Source organism: Semicossyphus pulcher, unplaced genomic scaffold (genome assembly GCF_022749685.1).
Source record: "Semicossyphus pulcher isolate SPU_LCO1_2020_fin unplaced genomic scaffold, fSemPul1.0.p SCAF_1, whole genome shotgun sequence".
NCBI lineage: Eukaryota > Metazoa > Chordata > Actinopteri > Labriformes > Labridae > Semicossyphus > Semicossyphus pulcher.
The window spans coordinates 17377233-17403912 of record NW_027211603.1 but is presented as its reverse complement, the minus strand read 5'-3'; the positions used below and the strand labels follow the sequence as shown (position 1 = coordinate 17403912).

Below are 26680 nucleotides of genomic sequence, written 5' to 3'. Positions count from 1 at the left end.
TCTTGTCAATAACACTACAGAGATATGTTAATCAAACTTCAACCAAAGCAATAAATATGCTCTCTTTTTTTACTCTGATGTCTTTTTTACCACTGTATAAATACAGTGACATACTGATTGATTTCCAGAACACAAAGTGGACACTGGAAACTTACTATAGTGTGGAAACTGTACGTCTTATTGTACCATACTAAATAACTTGCAGCTAAAAAGGTAAAAAACCTTTTGTTATTATGTACCAACAATGGAAACTATCATTTGATCAATTCTGGTTTATTAATGCATTTCAAGTAGTTCAAAGGAAATTATATTTTTGCACATTACCTTTGCAAATTCAGTTAAATTTCAAAGAAAGCAGAATGGGAAACAAACAAAAAAAGGAAATAAAAACAAACAGACCTCTAAAGACATTGAAGACGCTGTATAAAACACAGGACATATTAAAATCAAGACAGTAGTACTGAATCTAGACCATTTTGGATTCGCTGTTTACATCACGTATACTTCAGTGCACATTTGCTCAACGTCATAGCAACACGTGAAACAAAGAAAAACCTCCCAGAGAGTATTATCCCCCCAAAGCCCTGTGTTATTCACACCATAACATTTGAACAAAAATATGATTCAGCAAAGCATCTTACACACACCCTCACACACACATTCACACAAAAGCTTAAAATTTGTCAAAGAAAATGGACTTTAAGCTCAGACCCAAGAAAAAAAGCACAGCCAGTAGCACCAAAAAGAGAAACAAAATCAGTATAAGAAGCCACAGAGGATTGCATTTTTGTCTGTTCAGAAAACACAACTTCCATTTGCCCTTTTAGGAGAAAACATTGAAGGCATTTCTCTGTAAGAGGCTAACTTGTTCGCTGTTGAGCTCTGTGATACTCTGCATAGAATCTATCTGATGGACAAAGCAACATCCTCACACCTTGCACGGTCAGAAAACAAAGCTTAGCTGCAGCGGTGCAAGAAGTGTAAGAAAAATAATAATCTGTATTTTCTCCACCACGTTGTTCCCTCCTAGAATGATTTTAAGAAACAATGTAATATTATATATATATATTGTTATAGTCTGCTCTCTCATCCATCTGTCAGTGAAGTTGACCCCAGTTAAATCTGTCTGAAGACAAATTAAAACTAGTAAATACTATATTAATAATACTAATACTAATTCTAATCTGAAAGAGTGACGTATAGTATGATATTTTGAGTTTGAATTGCCAGGCCCAAAGCCACATCATTTCAATTCAACACATGCAGTCCAGTCTGATAACAGTGCGAGGACAAAAAGCCACCCCCTGCCTGGTTTTAGCCCCGGTAAAGATCACTGACTAGAACACCGACTTCAGTCACACTGCTCTGAGTAGGCACATTTTAAATGCAATCACACAAACCAAGAGGGTGTAACAAGGGTAAGAGAGTTCCTCCAGGAAATTCTGATCAGAGGGAAAAGAAAGGACAGAACAGCGGATGGAAAGTGATTGTTTGCTCTGGTAAATGTCTGTTAACAGCAGCAACAAAGCAGCAATTAAATCAGAAGCTCTAGTTTTACTCAACTGATTCTGCCACACATACACAAATAATCTGAACTGCAAGTAAAATCAGTAAAAGCTAAATCCACAATCACATTTTAACCAGAGAGTGGCCAGTGTGTGAAATTAAAACCGAGACAGGACACAACAAGTGAAAACGTGGGCGGGACAATCATTCTGCAACACTTCTCCTCTAAAATGACTTCTTGTCAGCTTTTTAGTTTGTTTTAACAAATTCTCCTTTTTCCTTGAACTGTTTTCATTCTGAATGAAGACGCGTCTGAAGCACTAAGTGGTCGTTTCACAAACGTGAAAGCAGCTACGACAGAACAAAACATAATGTGATACAATCAGGTTGGTAAAATGCTTTTCCCACACCATTTATTCCAGCCCCAGGATATACCTGTAAACGCAGCTGCAAAACCATATCACAACAAGAACTGTACACATCCAGATAATCTCCCTCTTCCACAGCCTCCATCTGATATCAGATGACTCCGTAATCTTATTCAGCTCGTTTAACTACATTCTTTTCATACAGCCTCTCCTCTACATCCCACAGCAGCTTAGGAGGGACTCTACCCTGACGCACGCATGCTCTTTTCCACTCCATACACCTGTTTGCTGTTGTTTTATTAATCCTGAGAAAGTGAATTAAAACAGAAAATAATTTTTATCACAGAAAAATCACTTGAAACAGAGAATAAACCTAATGCAACATATGTACAACTGCACACTGAAAGAACATGTATGCTTTAGAAATTAAAAGCTTCAACTTTTGATGGTGGTTTGATTTAAAACAATCGTATTACATTGGCAAAAAAAATACTTTTCCTCCAACTGAACCTCTTTAACCCATGTGACTTGCAGTCCTGCTATCATGCTGATGATGGCAGCACCTCAGAGAGAAAGAACAGGAAGAAAAAGGTGGCACAGATGCAGGACAAAGGAAGGAGAAATCTGCTTCCCTCGCATTCCTTCTGTAAAAAAAAAGCATTCAAAGAGAGATTAAGACCACATACAAGAGCTCAGTGAATTTTCTCTTTCTGTCGCTCCATGGAAAAGTTATTTATTTCCTATAAAAGCTGTGTGAACCACTGCTAATCAGGCTCTCAGAGCAGATGCGCTAAGTGAGTTTGTTAGGCCCAAACTTCAGGCTTAGTCCAGTGAAAATCAATCAAGTTGCAAGTTCTTTGAATTTTGCAAAACGCAGTAAAGGTAACTCTTTGGAGTGAAGTGCTCCCATTGTAGGCACTAGGAAGAACCAAGGCATAGAGCGGGGCAGCGCCTCAGCGTCTCATCTGTCCCATTTGATAGTTCTCTCTGTGCTGACGGGGCTGACGTTGGCCCTGTAACTGCTGGTTTGGGTGCTGTTGTCTTCTCCTTTTCAATGTACCTGCAGGACATCAACATATTAGAGAGGGTCAAAAAAAACGAGAATCAATGCTAGAAGCTGATGCTGCTTCTTTTCTACACCCTCAGAAAGGTGTCCACTGCAGAAAGGGGGCAAAGATAATGATCAGAAGTTAAATCCTAATCACATATGATCATGGCACTATTATTTCATCAGCTAGATATCCAGTTTCCCTGGTAAGACAGAATGGTAATAGTCATGTTTCAATTCTAGTAAAAACCTGCCTCATTATTTTCTAGTGTTGTGTACAACAATTAAGATGTAATGTACCTGGCAGCGGCTTTGGTGGAGGCAGTTTGGGGTTGCTGCTGGGGGTATGGACGCTGCAGATCTTGATGAAGCCCGCCATAAGCATAATAAGAGCGATGCCCATCAACAGCACCGCCCACCAGTGAGCCTGGACAACAGATGACATATTAGAGAATGTCCAAATACAGGCGAGAATCCCAGCAGAAATTGTTTCAACATTTTATTTATGTCATTGTGTTGATAGATCTTGAGCATTGAAGCGAGTTGCTGCTTTTGAACTGGGACACTTACCACTATCCACTCTGCAATATTCTCATAGAGCTCTGCATTGAAGATGGCCTTCTTTAGCCTTGCCAGAGGCCCGTCAGCGTCCACAAGACGACACCTCATGAACACATCACAATAGCCCTTATAGTCGTTGCAGGGTGAGCCGGGCTGCAGTGTTGTGATCTTTTTGTTGAAAAACTGGGCCCATTTCTCTGAGCCAGAGCTGCTGCAGGTGCTGGGGTTCGCTGAGGGCAGAAAAGGAAGTTTGACCTTAGAGATAGTAGCAATAAATCTTTAGCCTTTTAAGGAAAAAGTAACGGTCACTAATGGCACTTGTCTGGCTTAATATTACTGCTGTGATCGTGTATTTATTTATCTTTGAATTGTAGAGCAGCCAGTCACTCACCTTTCTCCATGCAGCACACGTGGCAGAGCTCAGCTGCCTCATCCTGGCCTTCTTGGATGGCACAGGTGCAAACCTCAAGGCCATACTTTGCACAAATTGAACCAGAGCATACCTGTTTCAAACAAGCAGAAAAATACAAAATGTTGTAATAAAAACACAAGCTTACAAACTACAAATAACAGACACCAGCAGCATGTGGTTGAGTAATGTTGAAATACCCCGTTGAGGCAGACTTGTGTCTCTGAATGGCAGGAGGTGAAGTTTGTCTTTGGTTCTGATGCAGGACACAGAGCAGTAGCTCCGTTGCACATTCCCTCCTCGGCACATTCAGACTCCAGTCTGCACTTTTGTGTCATGCCCTTGAAAGTACACTCGGGTGTGCAACATGGGCCTTGGCTAGGACTGTGGAATACGAAGTACAGACATGTCATTAAAAGCCATACAAATGCGATTTACAGTGATGTTTGTGCTCGACTGTACAGGGCCATTCTAATCCCGTCTGACCTGCAGATTTTGCCAGGTTGCAGTTTGCATCTTTTGCCCTCTGCTTCATTGGCGTCAAAGCAGCAGCCGTCATTACATTGATCACTATAGCCGCAATCGCACTCTTCTCCAGTTTCAACCAGTCCATTTCCACAAATAGGCTGGCCAGACTCTGTACACACAGACACAACAGCAGGTTAAATAGAAACTCGCACACACATAGACAGGAACAGATGTGTTCATAAGAGAAAACATACCAACAAAACAGTTGTCTCTCTTTGCGGCCAGAACACCGCTTATATTGCGGACGCTGCAGATGGAAAACTTGTTATTATTAAGTTTGTCCCCTGATGTGGCTCGGGCATACATGATGTAGTTGCCCTGCTCCTTTTTGTCCTGTTCTTTTGATTCTCCAGGGGTGCATTCGATCCCAGAGTCATGCTGTAAAACAGAAGGCAAAAAAGGAAAGAGGGTAGAGTGACTTGTTAGAGGGAGATGCATGTAATGTGTTGCAGCCTGGCAAAAGAATGAAATGTATAAATAAAGTACTTACAGGAGAGCCAAAGTTGTGTCCAACTTCGTGAGCAAAGGTGATGTGTGAAACCTTGGGAGGGACATGGGAGGCATAGTTCTGCACGGTGATGATACCTGTGTTCAGAGATTTCCTCTTGCCGTCGGAGTACAGTTTGCTCTTCTCACAGATGCCTCCGGAGCTTCCTGTGGCAGGAGAGTATGTAATTACTAAACAGGATTTCAGATAGAATGTTTTTCAGATTTGTAACGCTGGTGAAATCACTTTGACATATTGAAGTTAAACATGATTGGAGAGGTTCAAAGATGTAACATGATTGTTTCTGCAGGGCAAGATGTTGAGAGTCAGGGTAAGTGAGCATTGAATCCTGGTGCCCAAAACAAAAACATGAGCACAGCAGGTGTCACAGAACCTAAAATCATATCGGTCTGTCTTAAATCCATTTTTACAAAAGCTTTTCTACATGTGGTGTCAGACACAAGATCACAGGTGTCTCTGGTGCTGTAGTAGTCTCATATAATCATCATTTTTGTGAATCGAGCAAAGAATAATAAGCAAAATTCTCCACACATAGAAAATATGAGCATTTTTCCTGAGAATTGAAGTAGACAGAAAAACTTGGTGATTGTCCTGAAGATAAATATTTCACAAGGACTATGACTTCATTCATAAAGGAACAGGAAGCAGATAATAGCATATGCAAAACACAGACCAAATGCGTCAGGAGGAAGACAGGTGTAACAGGAAAAAGATTCTAAATGGGCACTCAAATGCCAAAAAGTTTTTTATCACTGTTCATAAACGTTAGAGGTATGTATCCTGAACATTGATGTTCAGGATATAGAATTCAGTGTACAAAAACATACAAAAACTCAACCAGTTAATCTGAAAAGTAAAAGTCAAGACTTATAACCCGATATGTCCGTCATAGCTGCTCAGTGCATTGCCTAACAGCATCTTGTTTATGAATGATCTACTGTACGTCTCCATAGTAACGGCCTTTATACAGTTTAATAAGTAGTATTTTTAACAGAAGGGAATATATAAAGAACTTAATAACTGCAATACTTTGATGGTAAATGTGAAGAATAATGTACATTGTGGGTAATTCTGGCTGCTCAAGGGATAGAAGCACCACTTATCATTTCTGGACCCTGACCTTCACTGCGTTTTCTGTACCGAATAATCTTAAATGAAAATGCCAAGAACAATTTAAAATTGAAAATGCACAACAAAATAAGAGAAACACTTTCAATCACAGTCGACAATAAGCAGGCCTGCTGCGCTGCTGCTTTCCCCATAATCCATAAAGCCAGTCATTAGGAGGCAGCTTCTGCCTGCACAGAGACAGGAGACCAGAGCACTTAAAGCAATAAACAATGTTTCCATTATGTGAACCATGAGTAAGTGTGCACATTACATGCAGGCACACTCCACTGAAGCTACATGAATCCTTACAACAACTGGTCACATCAACAGGATACATGTTAGCTGTGCATGAGCCAAAACCATGATGGCCGTTTTTTCTGGACTCTCTTTGTTCAAACAATCATCCCACAGCTAACTGCACCCTCCATCTGTCCTCTATCTCTTATCCTCAATCAATTCTTTCTGCTTACAGCCATGCCAATTTACTCATATTGATTGTCCCTGTTTGCTGCTGTATTCTTAATGTTGAGATGGTTGGATCTGAACTTATTCAGAGGAATAGGACAAGAGAACCCTTCTTTCCTATGATTTATACATGAAAGACAGAGTTTATATAAGATAAGATTTGTGGAACGAACACATTATGAATCCAGACAGAGGAGGAGAGATAGAGGCGTAACCGCTTGCATGAATAACCTCACAGAATATATTATATGCAGTGAGTTGTTATACTTTGATACAACTAACTTCTTTTCACAAATAAATATTTATTCAAAACATTAAATGTCTCTATGTGTAGTTTCTTTGTATTTTTTACATTATACAAAGTCAGAATGTTCCCTTAAACTCACATGCAAACCAGCAGCATGTTGTAAACTCTCGTGTAGAGTAATGCTAATTAATTATGTAAAAGTTATACTAATAATAATGCTAATAATAATGTAATGCAAATTCTTATATCCCATGTCCCTACAATGTTTCATAATAGGAGATGAACACATTTGATGACTGTGTAATGGTAAGTGTGAGATACATTCATGCACTTAAGCAACTTACTGCATAAGCCAAAGCGAGCTGGTTATGAATGATCTGACTAAAGTGAGTTTTCACTTTACTAATGCACAACCATATCACCATGATACACACGTTTTTGACTTTATGCAATCTTTTTGTACAGAAATATAACCATCCACAAGAAGTGAAAGGTTTACATAGTGTATATATTTATTATTAATCTCATTATTGTGTTTTATTGCCTTTTTATCCATCACTTGTTTTACCCTGTCCTTTATTTTGAGCTGTTGTAACAAGTGAATATCCCCCAATGGTGGATCAATAAAGTCTATCTTATCACTTTCTTCTGACAAATGTGCTTGTGATGTTATACAATTTGGTCTGGAAACCTTTTTTTAAAGCAAATGTTATATTTAGATTTTGATTATACCTTGGTTAACGCTGACGATTAGTGGTACGTTCACAAAAAAGAAAAAAATATAAGATATTAATTTTGGCATTGAGATAAACTCTTATTAAAACTTACCCTAGGACTTATTCTGTGTTTAAACCTTTTTCAAAGAAGGGCTCCTATTTGCTACTGTTAAAAAAACACTAGCAGTCTATTTAACCCATCCAGATAGAGAGGAAATCAAAATACAAAATGCTAAACTAAAAGTCCTTTAAATTACTTAGGAGTGAGCTACTGCCAGTGATCTGGGATCCATCACTAAATTATAACATCTTAATAAAATAGACAAAATGGAAAGACTAATTAGAGATGTGTATTGTCCTCCATAACTGACAAATAATACTTGAGCACATAGAAGAACATAGTCCACATGGGAGCTAGTCCCTGTGTTAGAAAGCACCGTCCAGCTTAAATGTCTCATACAGGAAGTCACTACCAGGGTGTGTGTGTGTGTGCGTGTGTTTGTTATTGTGTACTAACCTGAGGGAGCACCGACCCAAGCCAAGCCGAGCACACCATCATCAAAGTCCCTGTCGGTGAAGACGTAAGCTAGGCAGTAGTCATTGTGGTTCTGTTCAGAGTTGAGCTCCAGAAACTTCTCCACTCCGATGTTGGCAAAGCGGAAAGGATTTGACTTTTCCTTTTCATCGCTGGTGGTGTTTATCTGGATAAAAGAGAGTTGAACAATTACAGAAGAAAGGGGAGAAAGGAAAGGACCGGATTCCCCTATGAGTCGTAGAAACAGAAGAGCATGTAGCGTAAAATGAAAGATTCACACTGAAGAAACTTTATCCACACCACAACGTTCACTGCTAAGAAATTACAAGCAGCTTGATCCCTTTCATGTCAGTTGTAATAAAGCAGCTCTTTGTTGAGATTCAGCTCACCCTGATCCTTTTAACCATGAAGCTGATGTTTCGGATGCCCATGAAGTCTGTGGCCTGGTAGATGGAATCAATGGCCTTCACGTGGCTGGAGATCTGCAGAGAAAGAGACGGGACGAGTCGGTAGTGTAAAAAATACATCAGTGGAACAACTATTTCAGATGCTAAGCTTTCTGGGAAAGACGAGGATGATGCTGATACATGACGCATCTGTTAATCAGGCCTTTAAGTACGTATTCCTTTAAAACAGATTTGATGTGATTAAGTTTTAACATTGTGTCAGTGCGCATTAGGGCTGCCAACGGATATTCTAAATTTGAATATTTAACTAAATTATAATAAAAAACGGATATTAGGATATTAAAATTAATATTCGAAATGAAAATAAATCAGCACCACCGTGGCCGTCTGGCTCACTCTCGCGTGTTCTTGTATGTCCTCGCGCTCACTCTCTTGGTTACAGAGCATCTTTGAAAGCACACAACGTCACTTTATACTATGATATGTTAATTATTAACATGAGTCTAGCTGAAACGAGCTACTACTACAACCGTGTGGCGCGTGGTAATGATGGTGGAGAATTCAAATCCCTGCCCGCCTGGGGAGAGGGAGATTCTCACCCCCACTACAACAGACAGGTAAAGGTATGTTGATTTTTTAAGACAGCACAGCCTGCTCGGAGCGCTGAACATCCGTTCTACCGTAACCTAATTATTTTATTTGTTTTTGCAAGGTGTCTGAAGCCTATGTTGATCTTTTAAAAGGCATGTTTATGTTTAAATAAATATATCTTTGCATGCAAGTTTGACTCTTGTTGTATTAGTACCCCCTCTTGTGGACATACTGCACAAAAATAGATATACGAATAGTTTGAACCTATGCGGGTTTTTTTTTAAAGGAATAATTGAACGTCATTTTTGACAGCACTAGTGCTCATGGTTGTATACCTGAGCGATGACAGCCTCTCTTGTGGTGTAGTATTTAAAGAAGAGATGGTCAGTCTGGATGAAGAGCTGGCAGGTGTTTTTCTCTTTTGCTGCTGCTCTTTTTCTCCTCAGAATAACCGGACCGTGGGATCTCTCCTCCTCCTCCTCCTCCTCCAGGACGCTGTTCCCATCCTGTACAAAACAAAAAACAACAGTCACGATCAAACAGAAGAGGGATGAAGTTGGGAAGGCAAAGAAGTTCAAATGTGAGAAGAGTGAAATAGATGGTTTATCCTTTCCTCAACAAGTCTGCTCCAGTATTTGGTTTCGTCTTATTTTGAAAGCTGTTTTACTGTGCTTTAGTAGTGGGTGGGGAATTAAGACTTCCTGCTCTAAGAAAGACAAGAGCCTTTTTTCATTACACTTGCATTTTCTGCTAAACACCCCCTACAGGAAGTTATCATTGCCTGTTCAAAGTACAGCTTAGATTCTGCTTATGATCAGGTGTAAGATTAATAGCATGTACACCTCAGCTGAAAATATACACATGCTCTCACTGTTAGTGTAAGGTAGGCTGGATATGAGATAAGACCTTTTTAATCTCATGAGTCCGGTCCATCTGTGTGTTTAATTATGAAGCTGGAAGAGGGGGAGGGGCTTTGTTGTGATGCGGGCACTTACTTTGACCGGCTCCTCTGATGCGGATGCCTGGTACTTCTTCATCCTGTCAAACACTGTGTGGTCAGCGCAGCCACCCTCTGAGCCATACTTATGAGGATAATCTGGCAGATAGGGAGGAGATAAGGGAACGGTTGTGAAGAGCTTACACTGCAACGTGGATGAGTCATGTGTGGTGGGCCGGGGAAGGTGAATCAGGGTGAGTCAGGGTGCAAGAGAAGCTGCTTTTCTCTTCACAAATCCTTTATATCTCTCTCAACAGAAAAGGGTATCTTCCATGATCCGCCTCTACTCATTTAGGCGTAGGTTTACCTCGTCAGATCAAGACATGTAAAACATCACCGCCATGTAATTCACAGTAGATATAGAGACTGATCAGTGTATAATGTGACTGCTCTCTCTTGTTTCACATATCAGCATCGACATACAAACGTGTGTCCCCCCACAGCCCGGCCATCTGGCTTCAGCATCTGTCTTCGCTGGATCACAAGATGAGATCAGTTTCACTATGTACAACTATGTTCACCAAAACAGTGTAAACAACTGGCCACAACGACGACAAGCCTAATAAATGTGAATGAAGGCCATATTCAACTTTTGATCCCATTAAAAGCAGGGCAGCCTGAATGTATCGTGGGTCATTTAGTAAACAGAACAGTCCCGTGCTGGTTACTACACTGACACACACCACAACACATTCAACCTCTGACAATGTGTTTGCCATTTTTTGAGGAGAAAGCCGTCTTTGTCCCAACAGTGAATGCTTTCTCATTCAACTGCTCATCAAAAGACGCTTGCAATTTGGACAGAAGTGAAAGAAAATCTAAGAAAGGCCACTGACAGCAGCATTGAACAATCCACAATCTCACGTAAAAACTCACTGCAGACAGGTAGATGAGTTGAATGTTAAAATGAGACAGGACTGCAGCAGTACAGCTCACACTGCCCATTCAGTGATAAAGTATTGAAAGTATAGTGTTATCTGAAAAGTCAACTAAACAACTTTAAAAAGTCCAAAGAGTTGGAATCAATTTCAACCTTGAATATGCCTCAAAGCAGACTCTTAGAGATTAGATCTTTATATATATTTCACTGTGGTTTAATAATCACAATGCACAATGTGTCTTTCTTTCCACCCTTACAGCTTAATGCACAAGTGAGCAGTAGGGTATTTATGAAAACCTTCCCTGTACATTAGGATGCATGTGGTAAGAAACCTTGTTAATCTAAGACCAAACACCTGTGACACACTAAAATGCATCCGCACAAATTAGTAAGGGTCAACCGCACTCAGCTGTGATAAGTAGAGGCGTCTTCATGTAAAACTGCCAAATCAGAATCTACTGGGAAGATAAAAAGCAGGGAAGACGGCCAAAAATGAGAAACAACAAGAAAACGATTATTTTATGTGTTGTGTTTCAAGTGCCTTCGTCATAATCACATTTCAAAGTCAGCTACAAATGTATTTGCTTATTTTTCCTTCAGCAGGACAAAATAACCTCCCAGTCTGTGTTTATTCGTGTGTGTCTGTGTGTGTTTGTGTGTGCTGCATATCAGCCAGCCCAAAGCCAGGGCGGGGTTCATATCAGACTCGCTGCTTGCCTGCTCAAATCTCCTCTTTTGGATGGAAGTCAATGGATTGTATATCTACTCATGCAGAGTTTGCTTTATTATTGCTTGCCCACAACCACACCTTGCGTGCGTCAAGGACACAATTGCCTGTTCTTGAAGAACGTTTTGGGAAGTTTGAAGTTTCCTACTGAGAATCACTTGATTGTACTCTGACCTTAGCAGTGGCTATGAGTCATGCCTCTGCAGAGTCATGCTCCATCCTCCTCCATCCTGCTTCTAGTATACATGGTGACCCCCTTCAGCTAAATCCTGCGGTGATCAGTCTGTCACAAACAACCTCGTCTTCAAGCTTGTCAGGCGAGTCTAAAACTGCTTTACAGTTCTTCCTTTGTAGCTTTACATACATTTTTTGAACAACATAAAAAGCAGGGTAAAAACTTTTAGCCAAACTATTTCTACATATTCAGTATGCCCCTGTTGAAGGCACTTGCACTACAAATACATCCACAAGTATGTGGCATATCGAAAGTTAAATATGTTTCCTTGCAGGTGTGCAAAAATATGTGGACTTGCACTACTTATAGACCACAAAGTACCTTTCAGGAAAGCAATGTCAAAGGGAGTTACTTACCGATGTCAGCCTCGTGATAGATGACAGAGTGGTAGGGCACATTCCTGTCCTTAAGATACCTCTCAGAGGGTTCAACATAGTACGTTCCTTGGTGGGTTATGATGAAGCCCTCAAAGCGCCCGTCAACCACCGAGCCATGGGTCAGCGTGCCCCTCTCACCTGAAACACACATGGGGACGAGGGTGAGCTGAGGCAGACATTACACAGTGCATGTCTATAGAGAAAGTGAACTATTTCAACTAAAGATTAAACTGTTATTCTCCTATACTGAATATGAATATTCAATACAACTATATCTGTTTGACCAAAGCACACAATCTGATGTTGATTTGAATGCATGAAATATGACATTTCTGTTATGTGTGCATTATACAAAATGTTTGTGGTTACAGTCATACTTAATGCCTGAATCTACACAACTCCTGTGATAACAGGAGAGATGCAGAAAGTCAGGGCTGCACAACCGCATGAGGAGGAAATCACTTTGTCCAAGCTGTTGTCGGACAGTCAAAAAGATTGTAAGAAAAATTCAGTGGTCAAATAAAGAATAGAATAAAGCAAGTGCCTTTTGTTGAAACAGACCACATCCTAAGGTGTTTGGTTAATAACAAACACAATTACCTGCAGCAAAATATATTCACATATTATCATTATAAGCACTTGTGAAATGTCTGCCATGAAATGGTTAAAATCTAGAAGATAGAAGAACCTAAAATTAGCCAGAAAAAAAAGGGTGGATTTCTGCACGTTCCACTTTTTCTCTATTCCGTATCGCTTTGTTTCACTCATACAGATCATATAAGGACAAAGAGCCTTTGTTTTTCTCTTGTTCATTTGAACTGTGCTGGAGAAGGGCAGCAGGAAGACGTCCAGGAAGGGCTGGGATTCAGAACGGAAGGAAGAAATGGCAAGATTAGGTCCTCTGTGTGTGTTTGGCTGTGATGTGGTAAATACTGGAGAAAAACAACCATTTATCTCTATCTCACGCTCTCAGACACACACACACACACACACTTGGGATTTTATAAAAGACCTTTCCTTTTAAGAACCAATGCTAACTTGGGGTGTGTGTGGAAGCAGCTGGACTTACCAAAGATTTCTCCACTGTAAATGTGGGACGTATCAACAGGCTCCTCCTCTCCTGATACCTCGATGACGAGATCTGGGTGAAATATAGATGTATCTCTCTTCATCCGCATGTTAAAATATCTAAAGAGAAGAATAGGACAAAGAATAAAACACCAAATTCACAGTTGCTTTTGGAACATCTTACTTAGTCCTGCTGACAGTTTCACTCTTAAATCCTAAGCCCTTATTGTCCTTCACTTGCCATATAGTTTAGAAAAAAGGGACTAAAGCCCAACTAAAATGGCATCTTTGAGATTGATAGTACAGACGATAGACCTTTCCTATGTTGATTTTAGCACACACATGATTTACAAAGTAACTTAGAAGGCTGCTTTCCTTAACCAAACACCTTATTTAGGAATATTTAACATTATTTTACATTGTCAACAAATTCTAGTATGCACCACCGTCTGCAGATGTGGAAAGCAGTGGAGTTTCTGCTAGAACAACCATGTGATGACACCATTTCTAAATCATCTCAGACATTGTTTTTACATTATTAGTTCTCTAAAAAAAGTATTTAAATGGCAACAAATCGTAAATGCTGATATATAACTCTATAAAAGGACCACACACACACAGAGACACAGAGAGCATAGCAGTAACACCAGTATCATTTTCACACTTTAACTGAGCTTCACAGCGCTGCTCTGCTCGTTCCTGCTCAGTGAGCTGGAAGAATTATGTCATGAGGAAAAGCACATGAACATTCATGAACAGCCACTGTACTTTCTGTAATCCTCTCATTCACATAACCATGATGTCGAGGCAAAAATGCATCACATGAGGTGCACATGAGCAGCTATATCTTCCCTGGAATGAGAGGCATTGTGTGAGTAGTTTAGAGAAATATTCTCCACCAGGAGTCTCCTTAATCTTCACACGGCCTGGACTCAAGATGTGAGCTTCCTCCAGACTCAAATGGACTGTACAATATTACTTTTACTGCTTCATTCTATGTATTGGTTTTCATTTAGAGGCTTTTAAAGTAGTCTAAAGGTTGCACCTTCTATTAAAACACATGTCCTTATGCAGGCAAGTTATTCCTGCATCATAAGGCAGGAATCCATGTTTAGGGAGTATACTAGTGTAGTCACTGTCTGTTTTTCACTTATCATTTTAGCCCATAGAAAAGGGTGAAGCTCAAAAAACAAGGGATCCAATATTTCCCACACATCACCAAACTTATGATAAAGCTTATAGTTAAGGCTGTCTCAGACTTGCCTTGGACCAGCCCCCTATTTATGCTGCTACATGCTTAAGCTGCCGGGGGACCAAGAGTTTGCGCTCTCTCGTCTTGTAGGTTCCTGTGTATCACGGGCTGACTTCCTGCTGCTGTGAAACTGCTTGACTCCAACTGCTACAATTATCATTATCAGCCATATTCATGTTATCTTTAATATAGTTGTTATTGTAAATATAAGTCATATTTCTACAATTAATATATGCATTGCTGCTACTAAGTCTGCAGAAATGTATTGGACAGAAGCAGAGGGTTGTTATATTTAAGGACATGGCACATCATTAATGTCTGCTGATGGCATGGATGGGTTTTAGTGTGTTTAGAAGAAGAAAAAAGGCTGAAGATATAAAGACCATCTTACTACACAGCAGGAACAAGTAGCTGAAAACATTAGAGGAGTAAAACCAAGAGTAAAATGAAAGCAAGAGACTGACACCAAAATGAAAATGTCAGTGAGAGTTTAGTTAGCAGATAATGTTGGTCACTGTGCAGGATATCCTGGCACAGGATGACTCCTTAACCTGCTCCACCATTCAGTTTTCCAGTTCAGTTCTCATCTCATGCACACACTTTTTTGCTATAGTAACAAAATCTTCCATTCGTTAGGTACCCTACTTCTAAGACATTAATGATTATTCAAAAAGTAATGATAATGTTTTTGTTTTTGGTACTAAGTAAATGACCAACATTGAGTTTTTAATTTTTCCAGGCCTGATTCTGGTTTCATAATGAATTTTCAAACAGTCTGACATGTGACCTACACTAAGTTAAGAATTTTCTGACAGAAGATTTTGAACCGTAACAGAGAAAGAAAGAAGCAGAACAGAAATTGAAGAAAGGACAGAGAGAGAACTGCTAAACAAAGACTGCAATTTGACCGTTTTATCATCTGTAATAAATTCCTCTGGTTGTTATTCATCCTGGCACACCCAATACAAGTCCTGACCTCTCGCTATGTTATCAATGGCCCTTACAACAATCACTCAGAGCTCATGTCATCTACGCCCCTTAAAAAGGTGGGCCATTGTACCACCATGGCACACTGGTCGAAGACCCAAATAAAACTAACGTAGATTATTCAGTTAGAAATGTAATCTGCATTCTGAGCGTTCATTGTCTGTGTATGATGACAAATGTTTGACACGCATTCTATATTAGGGATGGGGCATTATTTTTGAATATTTACATAGTAATTAATTTATTTTTTTAAATTGTTCAAAGTTCATGTGACTTTTATTTAATCAATAATATATTTTTTCCATTTTTTTTTACAGGCACCTGGTTGTTGTTACTACCATATGGCAAAATGGTGGCTGTAGCGCATCTGAAAGCTGTTTGCTAACCGGCATTAAATTAAAGAAGAAGAATTACATTAGCACTAGGTGCCGGTAAAATGGTTGTGGCGCTGTGAAATTCGTGAACTGGAGAAAAATGTCAGTCAGCCACCTCCTCCACAACAACTTTCCAACACATGACAACTCTCAACTCTCTGTCTTATAACAGCTACAAGCTATTACTGTAACACACTTAAGATGTAGTTTCTCTACTGACCAATACCCAACCAAAGGCACATATCCCCCATATCTCTTAACCATGTTTCAAACTTAATGCCAAGTCTGTCTAATGCTAATAGCAAGTCCAGAGCCCATTACAGAGGGACATCTACGATGTGAATACTGAAATACAGGCTGAAAATCTCTACTGACGCAAAATTTGCATCCCCTCGCAATATTTTAGTTACCGTAATAATACACTGCTAGTTCAGGAAATCGCTCTGCAGATACAACAGAAAGGAGAGATGATGCGTCACTTTATGCTTTTATTACTCATTTTATCTTTCAAAGGGCCGAGCGCCGAAAGCACACAGCCACAGGCTGTGAGAAAAGCTGCCGCTGCTCTGTCTGGCTGGCTGTTTGAAGCTGAGGCTGTGGTTTCTGCTCGGACTACTTCTGCATTTTTGGTCAATCATCTGTCATGTATCATGATAAGAATATCGTTGTACTGTGGAGACAGAAGAAAACATTTTCAAGCCACCCAGGATTTGACAGATGTACTTCTATCAGATATGAAAGATGTGTTATTACAGCAGACGTTCAGGAATACAGCTTCAATAAAAGCCGACACAACCAGTTCAAACACTACAAACACACACACACAATACACCTGCACGCAGTTAGTGTAGTTAGTAATAACCAGCCATGATCATATGGCCACAATCACAGCAACAGCCAAAGCTTTGTCATCCCACGGCTACAGTCATAATCACAGCAACACAGCAGTCATGAAAAGCGAGCTCTACTACATAATGCATAATACTATATCATGGTACAGCTCAGCGCTTCCACAGCTCACAGGGAATGCAAAACACACTGTGAGCTAAGGAAAAAATATTACAAGGGAACTGAATTTAGGGGAAATAAATGTGATCATTCATGGGTGTATTATAAACGAATGCAGCAAGTAAGAATGATCATAACAGACTGGATTTAACTGTTTAAAATCCCCCCTTAATGTTGAAAGGTTTTATGAACAGTATGAAACAAAAAAGAAAGAGAATCAATTCAGCATGATCCAAACAAAAACAACTTGCAGACAAATAAACATGCGAAAGACAGGAAGAGGAGAGGCTGTGGATCAAGTCAGTGCTTCTCATCTCACAGAAGCAGCTGACTTATAAATTATTCAGACATTTCCCAAATGCTGAACATACTGACTCAAGCATCTGACAGTTGCACACTTTGCTCAGTAAGCAGCCAGCTCAAGGAAATGAGAGTGCCCTGAAGCCATGTCTGCAGAGATGGGATGCCTACAAAGAGGACAAGCTCCACTGTACTGTACACTACATTTAAAACATGATTTATTTAAAGATTATTCAGCTGTTTGGTGGTTACATGATAACATTCTGTGGAGGAACACCCTTTCCGGTCTTCCTTTGGATTTATTTTCATCTTTACTTGCAGAGTAAAACAGTTATAATCTGCTAGCTCATACACAGTATGTTTTTATGTTTTAAATCTGAAGAAGACACATTTGTGCTGAAATATTTGTTCCCTCGAAGCTTTAATATGGAAACTTTCAAGCCCAGAGTCCTAAACACTAATACGCTTTCTCCTACAGAGGGGAAGGTTGCAGCACCAGCACATCCACAATACATTATATCAATTGGAATCAAATACCTCCAAAAGTATAACTATATCTATGTTGGTACTTTTGACTAACCATTCTATTACTGCTGAACCTCAATAAATCTGAATAAGCAGTGTTTGGATATTGTTATATTTTACCCTCATATTATGCAACCAGTTATATGTTTGAAAGAATTTGGACAGACCAGGTGAGACACTTTGTGTTCAATCCGTTATTTTCTAATCCTCTAACATAATATGTGAAAGAGCAGAAAATATGTGACTTCCTGTGTGTCAGATTGCTCCATAAAACGTTCATTTATATTACAAAAGCCACTGCCTCTGAACACTACTGAACTCTTATGACTAAAACTCTTTGAATATCTTGATATATTACAAAGGATCAAAAAGCTGGCACTAAACTGAACTGTGAATGGTGTCTCGTTTAGCTTTGTATGATGGCCAACGCTTCACTACTTTTTTGGCACCTCTCTTTGTAAAGTCACATGATCCCGCCACAAATACTCATGTGAGTGGGAAATGGGCATTCATAAGAAAGCTTTCTCTTGTTACTGCAGACCTCTACATTCAGGGCCACACAGCCAGGAGGGTGTATATCTCGTCCATCTGTGTGCACACACTAATAAGCTTACTGAATTCAATGAGGATATTAAAGAATATGCTCATATAGCTTCAAGACTCCTGCCTCAGTGCTTTCTATATTAAAGCTAACCAACTTCACTTCATAAAGAAAGCATCATACAGGCGGTGTTACTGTTTAACGCTATGATTTGGCTTGTATTACCTTGTTTATGAGCTACAGAGAAATTTTATAGCAACTGCTAATTATGTGAATCTAAATGTAACTAGCAATAGTTTGTCACTTCCTTACACAGTTGGTTGTTACTGCTCATAAATCTCTCACTCTGTACTCTTCCTGTTCAGTGAACTCTATACTGACATGTCTCCTCTACATGTAATGGTGGGTTTAGTTTCCTCTGCTACTTTTATTAGTGTTCGTTTACAGTAGATATCCTGCAGGTTAATTTGGAAAATATTCTACATCAAACTGAAAAACATCTCCACTTCAACTTCCCCCACAAACTGTTGTTTATGTCCTCTTTCGACACTCAGACATTGAAATCAAACTCTATAACACAGTGCCAGCTGTTTACAAGGCCACAAGTGACAGGAAAGAGCACAAAAGCACAGGAAAAATCTCCCGCAAATAACACACAAAGGACAGCCTAGGTGGAGAGGAAAACAGGGGGAGCTTGGTGAAATAAACAGTGCTGCTGAGGTGAAATATTGTTACGGTCTGCAACACGGCAAACATTGAGAGTTAAAGAGTAAAAGGGGAAAAGCAGACAGAATGAGAGTGAGGTGGACGGGGACACATGAAAAGACATTTCCCAGTAGTAGGAATAAACCCAGAACTGAACTGGGACTACAAGTCAGTAAAATAAAATATATTTTACTGTGTGAGTGTGTGCGTGGGTCTGTGTGCGTGTGTGTGTGTGTGTGTGTGTGTGTGTGTGTGTGTGTGTGTGTGTGTGTGTGTGTGTGTGTGTGTGTGTGTGTGTGTGCGCGTGTGTATACAGACGTGATGATTTTCATGTACAAACTAAATGCAGCCACAAACAAACCTCGTCAAGGAAAGCCAGCTAGTCAACATTCTATGTCACGTGTTGAGGTGGGCTCTTAAAAGGACAGGCGGACACTGGTTCCTTGTAATATCTTCTGTTTTTTTTACTTGCAAGTTTACAGAGACTGGACGCTAGGTATACAATTGCCATCTGGGTCAGTGTGAACATTTTCAGCTATTATTTGTTTGTATACATCAAGCATATTCAAAGCTATGCCCCACTGCTTAGTGCTGCTTTGTAACTGACTTGTAAAGGGGGTACAGAGCCCCAAACTTCAGCTAAATTTGCATTAAATACAATTGTTTTTTGAACTGCAGTAATTCATTATCTTTGTGCTTCACTATTGCAAGGCCGCTGACTGGGCCGCAGCCTGCTGTTACTTTGAACCCAGTGGCAGGAGCTCAGCTGATACAAATCTGAGAACATTTAAAACAGTGTTTCTGCTTGTTTCCAAAACAGGAGACACACTACTGTCTTCAGACTACAAGGCCTTGACAAGGACTCATCTTGAATCACATTTCAGTAAAAACTGATTTCTTAAGCGGTGGAAAGAATTCAAGGTGACACCACTGTCAGAGGTAATAATAAATACAGCACACAGCATCAGTGATGTTCCCTCAAGTCTCAATCAAATTTTACAAATGTCAAAACGAGAGAGGTTCTATTCAATTAACTAGGACATTATTTATCATTCACAACCAGTATTGCATATGGTATGACAAATATTCACAAAAACACAAGCAGCATAGTACGAGTTCAACACAAAGGAAAGAAAGAGAGAGTGAGTGAGTGAGTGAGGAGGACAATGCGTGTGTGTTTGTTCTTCGACTGACCTCCCATGTGCGTGGAAGTCCAGGTGCACCGTCCTGTCCTGAGGAGAGAGGGCCCTCTTGGCTCTCTGGTGACTGTTGTGCAGGGCTTCTGTGTCGTACGATAAGCCTTCATAGTGGTGAATATATTTGTTTAAGGGGTTCCCAAACTGACCTGAAAGAGAGTCGAATGGCTCATTAATGTCTTTCAATAAACATTTGCGTCACTATTTTGCTTTGATACTTTACCATAGCTCCCCCTGAAGTTAATATTCTAAGTAGAAATGTACCAATATCTTTTGTCCACCGTGATACCCATTCTGATACCCAGACTTGAGTAAGCCGGGAAGTACCCTCCCGATATTTTAGTGATAAAAAAGTATACATATTTTTGGTGGAAAAACACTGATTGCTGACATTTTGCTTACTTTGACTACTTGAGTTTTTTGGGAGCTAATATATGGTTTCTGATGGGTGACAGTGTTACTCCTGGATACCCGATACCCCATTTCAAACTTTATTGAAGGCCGATACTGATATCAGTATCAGAACAACTCTAATTCTAAGTATTTATGCACCTTATAAAGAATGTGACTGATACAACAGACAGATATTTTTCACAGCATTTAGCAAAGAAAGGTTTTTCCTATTTTTATTAACAATGGCCCTGTTTTATTTAAGTGCCCCAGTAAGCCATGATAGGATGCAAGCAATACAAGATTCTGACACTGAAGCAGCTAAATGGAATTCAGCCATCATCAAAAGTGCTATTTCTCTGTGTCTTACAACAAGGACATGTCGTTCATGAAAAAGGCCAATGGAGTCTTTGTGAAAACAGGACAGCTATACGTTATCACCCACAAATCAGTGTTTCCCCATGTTAAACACGACCACAGAGGTAATCCTGCCCGCTTTTATACTGACCATTTCTTTGTTCTTTCCACAGAGACAAAGGAAGTCAGTTTAAAGCACAAGTGAGGAGCACATGATGCCCATCAGGTGACCGAGGTTCTGTTTCAGTACTACTGTATGTCATTGTGTGAGAACAGAGACTGAACTGGTTGCAGGCTGTTTAAATGCTAATCTACATTCCTAAGGCAACACTGAATCCTGCTGACAAAATATCTGCCTCATGTTTGGGGTTAAAATCGTAAACGCTCTGATGTGAACAACAAAAATAAGACTATTAGCAAGGGCCCTAAATTAAAGAGTCAGGACTGACAGAGAGATATAAGCTTCTGTAGTGAAAGACTGTGGAAAATGATACACTACTGAGAGACTCCCAAAGGCCAAACTGGATAATGTATGTGCTCTACCTTGTCAGGGTTTTTACACTGCTTTTTTTTGTTCATTACTGTAGGGCTTCATTGTGGTGGGAGTCACAACTCCCCAAACAGGGAGAGGCTGTACCAGGCTAGTAGTAACTTGTTCATGAATGCAGCGAGAAAAAATTCAAACAAGCAGCTTCTTTAGAATTTCTTTAAAAACAATTAAAGAGGAATGAAAAGAAGACGGGACAAAAAAAACCCTGAAAATCAACAAGATGGGCTTTGGGATGAGAGAGCGAGGCGGTAATTCATCAGGAAATATGTTGATTTTGTGCAAAAACAAGCACTGCCAGCTCATATTGCCCTGATCTAAGGTCTCAGCAGGACGTGACAACTCCTTTAAAATGTAATGTGACAACACAAGGCTGATTGCTCAACAAACGAGAGCTTGCATCATGAATTAGCATCAAGTCTGACATTTCTGGGATGTTGTTTAGACTTTCTGCTCACAAACAAATTAAAGAACACAGCCACTAGGATTTTAATTTGTTGGCTACTGGTCTAATCGATCTCTTTATAGTTGCTCTTTGATGGAAAGTGAACTGAACCTGACCTCCTACTTTATTTGGGCCTAAAAAGGTTACCACACTAAGAGGTAGTCGCTGAAATTTCCTCACAGACAGCAACCAAAGCTGAGAAAAATACTGTCGTCATTTTCGCTACAAAGACTATGTCATCAACATTCTAGTGCAATGTGTTTTAGCCTTAAGTGACCCAGGGAAGTGCATATCTTGACTGTGGAAACTGCTGACAGGAACAGAGGAGGTGGTAACAGCCAGGATCCCAAATGATCTGAGCCCCGCATTACTATGCATGCTGGGTGATGGCAGACTGGCCAGCACGACACACCACACAGTCAGGGCAGGACATTTCTGCTTAACATCATGTATCATACAGTCTTGGAAAAAATAGTAGTAGGAGGCTTCGTTGTAAGCTTCAGGCACCTAGTCTGACTAAAACTGTCTTTAACAGAACATGTTACAGACAGTAAGGAAAAAGCTTTATCACAGTATGACGGCTAAACAGTGAGATAGCCTTTTATTATCTCAGTCACTGAAGTTGTTGGGCGTTAAAACTAAAACATTCACAGTCCACAATGGAAAGATGTGAGGTAAGAGCAGAGAGAACCTTAAAACATGTATGATAGTGGTAGTAAAGTAGTCAAGTAAAAGTATTAAAACATAATGTTGGGTTCACTATGTTTATATTGCACACCATCTTGGCTCACCCTGCACTTTTAAGAAAATTGTGCCGTTCTGAATCCGAGCAGCATCATTTTAGAATTCTCTATTTTAGTCAGTGTTCTCAAGAGCTACTAGTGAGACAAGTTGTTTGTAGTTATACACAAAAAAGGACAATAGTGTAATAATTCTTAAGCAATTCGCATTTTGTTTGTCAGGGTGGAGAGTGACTAATCGTAGGATCACATTCGTTTTCTTTTATTTTTACCAGTTACACAAAAGTGGAATTTTGTGTACTTGGTTGAGAAATAGTGACTCATTGAGGAGCAGAAACGAAAACGACTGAAATTACAGCAAGCTTTTTGTCCTACAGAAAAACAGTCTTCAGATTATTTAGTATGTGACACGGCTTCGACATTTTGATACTGTTGTTGGAAATATCTGAGGTGTACCACGAGACTACGTGTTTGTATGTTGAGAGACTAGTAACAAGTACAAAGTGATTCCTCCCCCCCCCCAACACAACTTATAGTGAAACGTATGCAAAAATTAAAGTTTTCAACTCCCCAATGAATAACAGAAGAAATACATTAAACTATTTGACATTGTGGATCTTTTTTGCTAAACCACATCCGGGGGCTACATAAACATTATGTTGAGGTCACTGCAGGGCAGCAGTGGAAACACACCGATAGATTTCGCCGCCAGATTAGACTGACAGATGTAATAGCTGTCAAATATTGCAGCAGTGCAGCATATCATGTAACGACAAGTGTATCCACCAATCGGAAAGTATGGGTTAGTTTAAATGTGTTTGCTAGCGAGGCTAAAGTAAAAGCTGAGCTACTTGTTGTGAAATAACTCAAACGCAGTATATCATGTCTGTTACTTAGAGTGTATGAACTTATAATATCTCCATTCAAACTGACAGTTAGCACTGTAAAGTTACCACTCAGAAACAGTAAAAAACGGTCTGTCTTTCTACTTTAAAGCTCAACCTTGATGACTTCACACTTTACGCTTAGCCAGTATTACAGTCCACCTGTCGTCAACGAGTCAACACAGGTTAGCAGTTACAGTTAACACTAGCCAGCTAGCTTAGCCCCTCTGCAGAGCACAGCTGCCTGATCCGATTAGCGATAGCTTCACTTGCGATCACTGAGCACTTTTCCTTTTCATGTGAACCAATGGCAAACTTACCTGTAACATCTCGTAGGCAGCAAAACATAAGAAGGAGTTTAACAAATATCATATCGAAAGTCCCTGTAAGTCCAGTACACGAGCTGCGCGACCCAGCGACACCGCTGATGTTTCTTGTTTTCTTTCACTTAAAGGTAAAGTCGCCCTTCCTAGTAGTGTTGTGACGTTCGCAAACGATCCGATTTTTTGAACGGCTCTTTGTGCGAACGACTGGAACCGAGTCGTAGGTGAGAGAGCCGTTCTTTTACATAGTTGTACGCAAATTTCACTGCCCGCCCTAGATCCACTCCTTCTTATGCCAAATTAACACAGGCAGCTTTTTGTCCACTGTAACTCAGCTATACTAGGGCTGTGTTCGAAATGCTGTACTATATACTACATGCTATATACTGCATACTGCGTTTAGCAGTAGTATGTAGTATGGAGGAGCTTTTCAAATTCATTTTGTAGTATGCTAGGACAGGCGGAAGTAAACAATAACCGCTGCTTCTTTAGCTATAGCGCCCCCTTCTGCTGGAATGCTGCTGCTGTCCGTCACTTCATCTGCTGTTGTGACGTCCCAGCACTTTGCATTGTGGGATACAGTAAGCAAGGTATACTGGTGGGATGCACACTGAAGAGTTTCTCTGAATCAGTACAACATCCGGGCATTTTTGGCATACTGCACATATTGCTTTTGTTTGCATACTGCATACTACATTTTGGCCAAATCAGTATGTACTGCTAGTATAGTATGATATTTTGAACACAGCACGTGAAGCGGAATCATCCGACCAATCTCTCGCATCGGATCTTTCGAACGGCTCTCTGAAAGGAACGGAGCTATACGTTCCGAGTCCCTTCAAAGAGCCGTAATTCCCAACACTACTTCCGAGTCAGCGAGCTCCCATCACAAACACCGGCTCTGCCTGTCTATCTCTCTCCAGCAACCCGACGTCAGACAGACAGATAAACCGACAGACAGGCCCTCCTCCCTTCCGGTGTGTGTTGCCAAGTGAGCCAGGGCACACCCATTTGTCTACTATGGTCATAAGTCAAATGCCTCTATAAAACAGCTATACATTAAGTCTATACCACCATTTAGTTTGGCAGCTTAACAGTTTTATGTAAATGTCTCTGCTCTCAGCCCGAAAACCTTCACTAAACTGTTGTTTGTACTGTTTTAATTGATCAGTCAGCAAGTTGTTTACTTCCGCAAATAATGACTTCCTGGTTTATTGTTTGGAGGTTTCTTTTTTTAAATACTGGTGAATGGTGAATGCCAAAATAAAAATGTTTACTTAATCTAAAAATAAATGGTGGTTAAAAAAAGATGTTTAAAATGCTGTGTATATACATATACATTTAAATATATTAATCTACTTAATAATTTGAATAATAGGTACAAGAGGCTGAAGTAAAATCAGGGAATTCAACACTCTTAGTGAAATTTTTATGTTGACTTTAAGTAAATAAGGAAGCAAGCAAAACTGAACATTGATCATGAAGTGTTAAAAATGAAAAAAATAAAAAAGTTATAAAGCACCGAATAACATCAGAGGGTTCGCTACAAAAAGTAGTTACCTTAAATTCGTTATAGATTGGTAAAGCATAGAGACACCCTGCAGGCAGCAGTATAAATTCAGACACATGTTCAAATAAACTGAGCGAGCATTGATTTCATGTAGGCATTTTAACTCAAGATGCTATATATGCTGTCTATATCGCACATTTGGATAAAAGTCAAATCAACCTTTTAGCAAGCATAGACTGTATAGGTTTATAGCGACCTAGGGGACCTTCACTTTGGCAGCACTTTCACTGTAATTATCGCACCTGCACCCTGATACAGTCCCAAACTACTACATCCATAGGTCTTTAAGATTCTGGGTTTATTTGGGTCCCCACATTCTGAGGAAGGAAGGATTTCTATTAATCTATTAATTTCTATTAATTCTGCGAATTAATAGACAGATCTTCCATTAAAACTCTACCAGGGAAGATCGATCAATCTTCTACTCAGCTCAGTCAAGTAATTGCTGCCACCCAGCGACTATAAACCTGTACTGCATGTGGATTGATCAGACCTGTCAAATTAATTTATTGTAGGCCCTGTTTTCTTTCATATTTCAGTGACACACTGACGACCCCCACAAAAATACAATGATTACAAAGGGCACTTATTAATTACAATTAATTAAATAATTATATTGGTTTAAATATGAATGATTGGGTTGTTGCACATATATAGATTAATTTAACTTTAAAAAAATGTTCAACCCATAAACGTGGTTCAAAGTACCACCAATGAGTGCTTCATGTTTTTTTTTCCAAAGTCTCGTTTATCTTTAGAGTAGTACAGGGTCTATCTACGCGAGATTATTATTGTCACACAAGTGCGCGAGCACTTGTACGCAAAACGGTCACGGGCACGGCAGGTTCTGTTCATGCTCCATCCAGTTCCTCGTAAAAGTAGCACTTCAGTCTATAATTCAAGATGAGTCCATCGTACAAAGGTAAGAGCCACTGCAAATGTTTTTTAACAGTCAGACAGAGGGAACAGTCTGTATGAAGATTCCATAGAATAACAATTGTTTAAACCTGCACTGAAAAGATACAGTTTCATGAAATAACAACAAAAAAGCCACCGTCTGATAAAAACACAGAAATTACAAAGATACACAACGTTTGTTCCTTGACGGAAAATGTTGAAAATGTGTTGTTTTGATGATTTAAATGTACCAGTTTACATGCAATCTTATCATTCCAGTCTTTATATAACATAAAATAATGTAGATATATTTAATATCTCGAAATAGTTACATGTATTTAATTTGACTGATACCC

At 39.7% G+C, this 26680-nt stretch overlaps 1 protein-coding gene across 1 annotated transcript; it reads right to left on the bottom strand.

Annotated features, from left to right (window-relative positions):
* Window positions 1-257: 257 nt before the first annotated feature.
* On the bottom strand, window positions 258-23969 carry adam10a (ADAM metallopeptidase domain 10a). Its single transcript, XM_069657993.1, has 16 exons — window positions 23855-23969; window positions 20170-20320; window positions 13285-13403; window positions 12195-12353; window positions 9995-10095; window positions 9335-9505; window positions 8391-8483; window positions 7984-8167; window positions 4911-5074; window positions 4615-4798; window positions 4379-4529; window positions 4093-4276; window positions 3875-3986; window positions 3493-3713; window positions 3223-3349; window positions 258-2934 (listed from the first exon to the last, which is right to left on the bottom strand). The coding sequence occupies exons 1-16, from the start codon at window positions 23904-23906 to the stop codon at window positions 2828-2830; spliced, it is 2280 nt and encodes a 759-aa protein (XP_069514094.1). The 5' UTR covers window positions 23907-23969; the 3' UTR covers window positions 258-2827.
* Between the last annotated feature and the right edge of the window lie 2711 nt (window positions 23970-26680).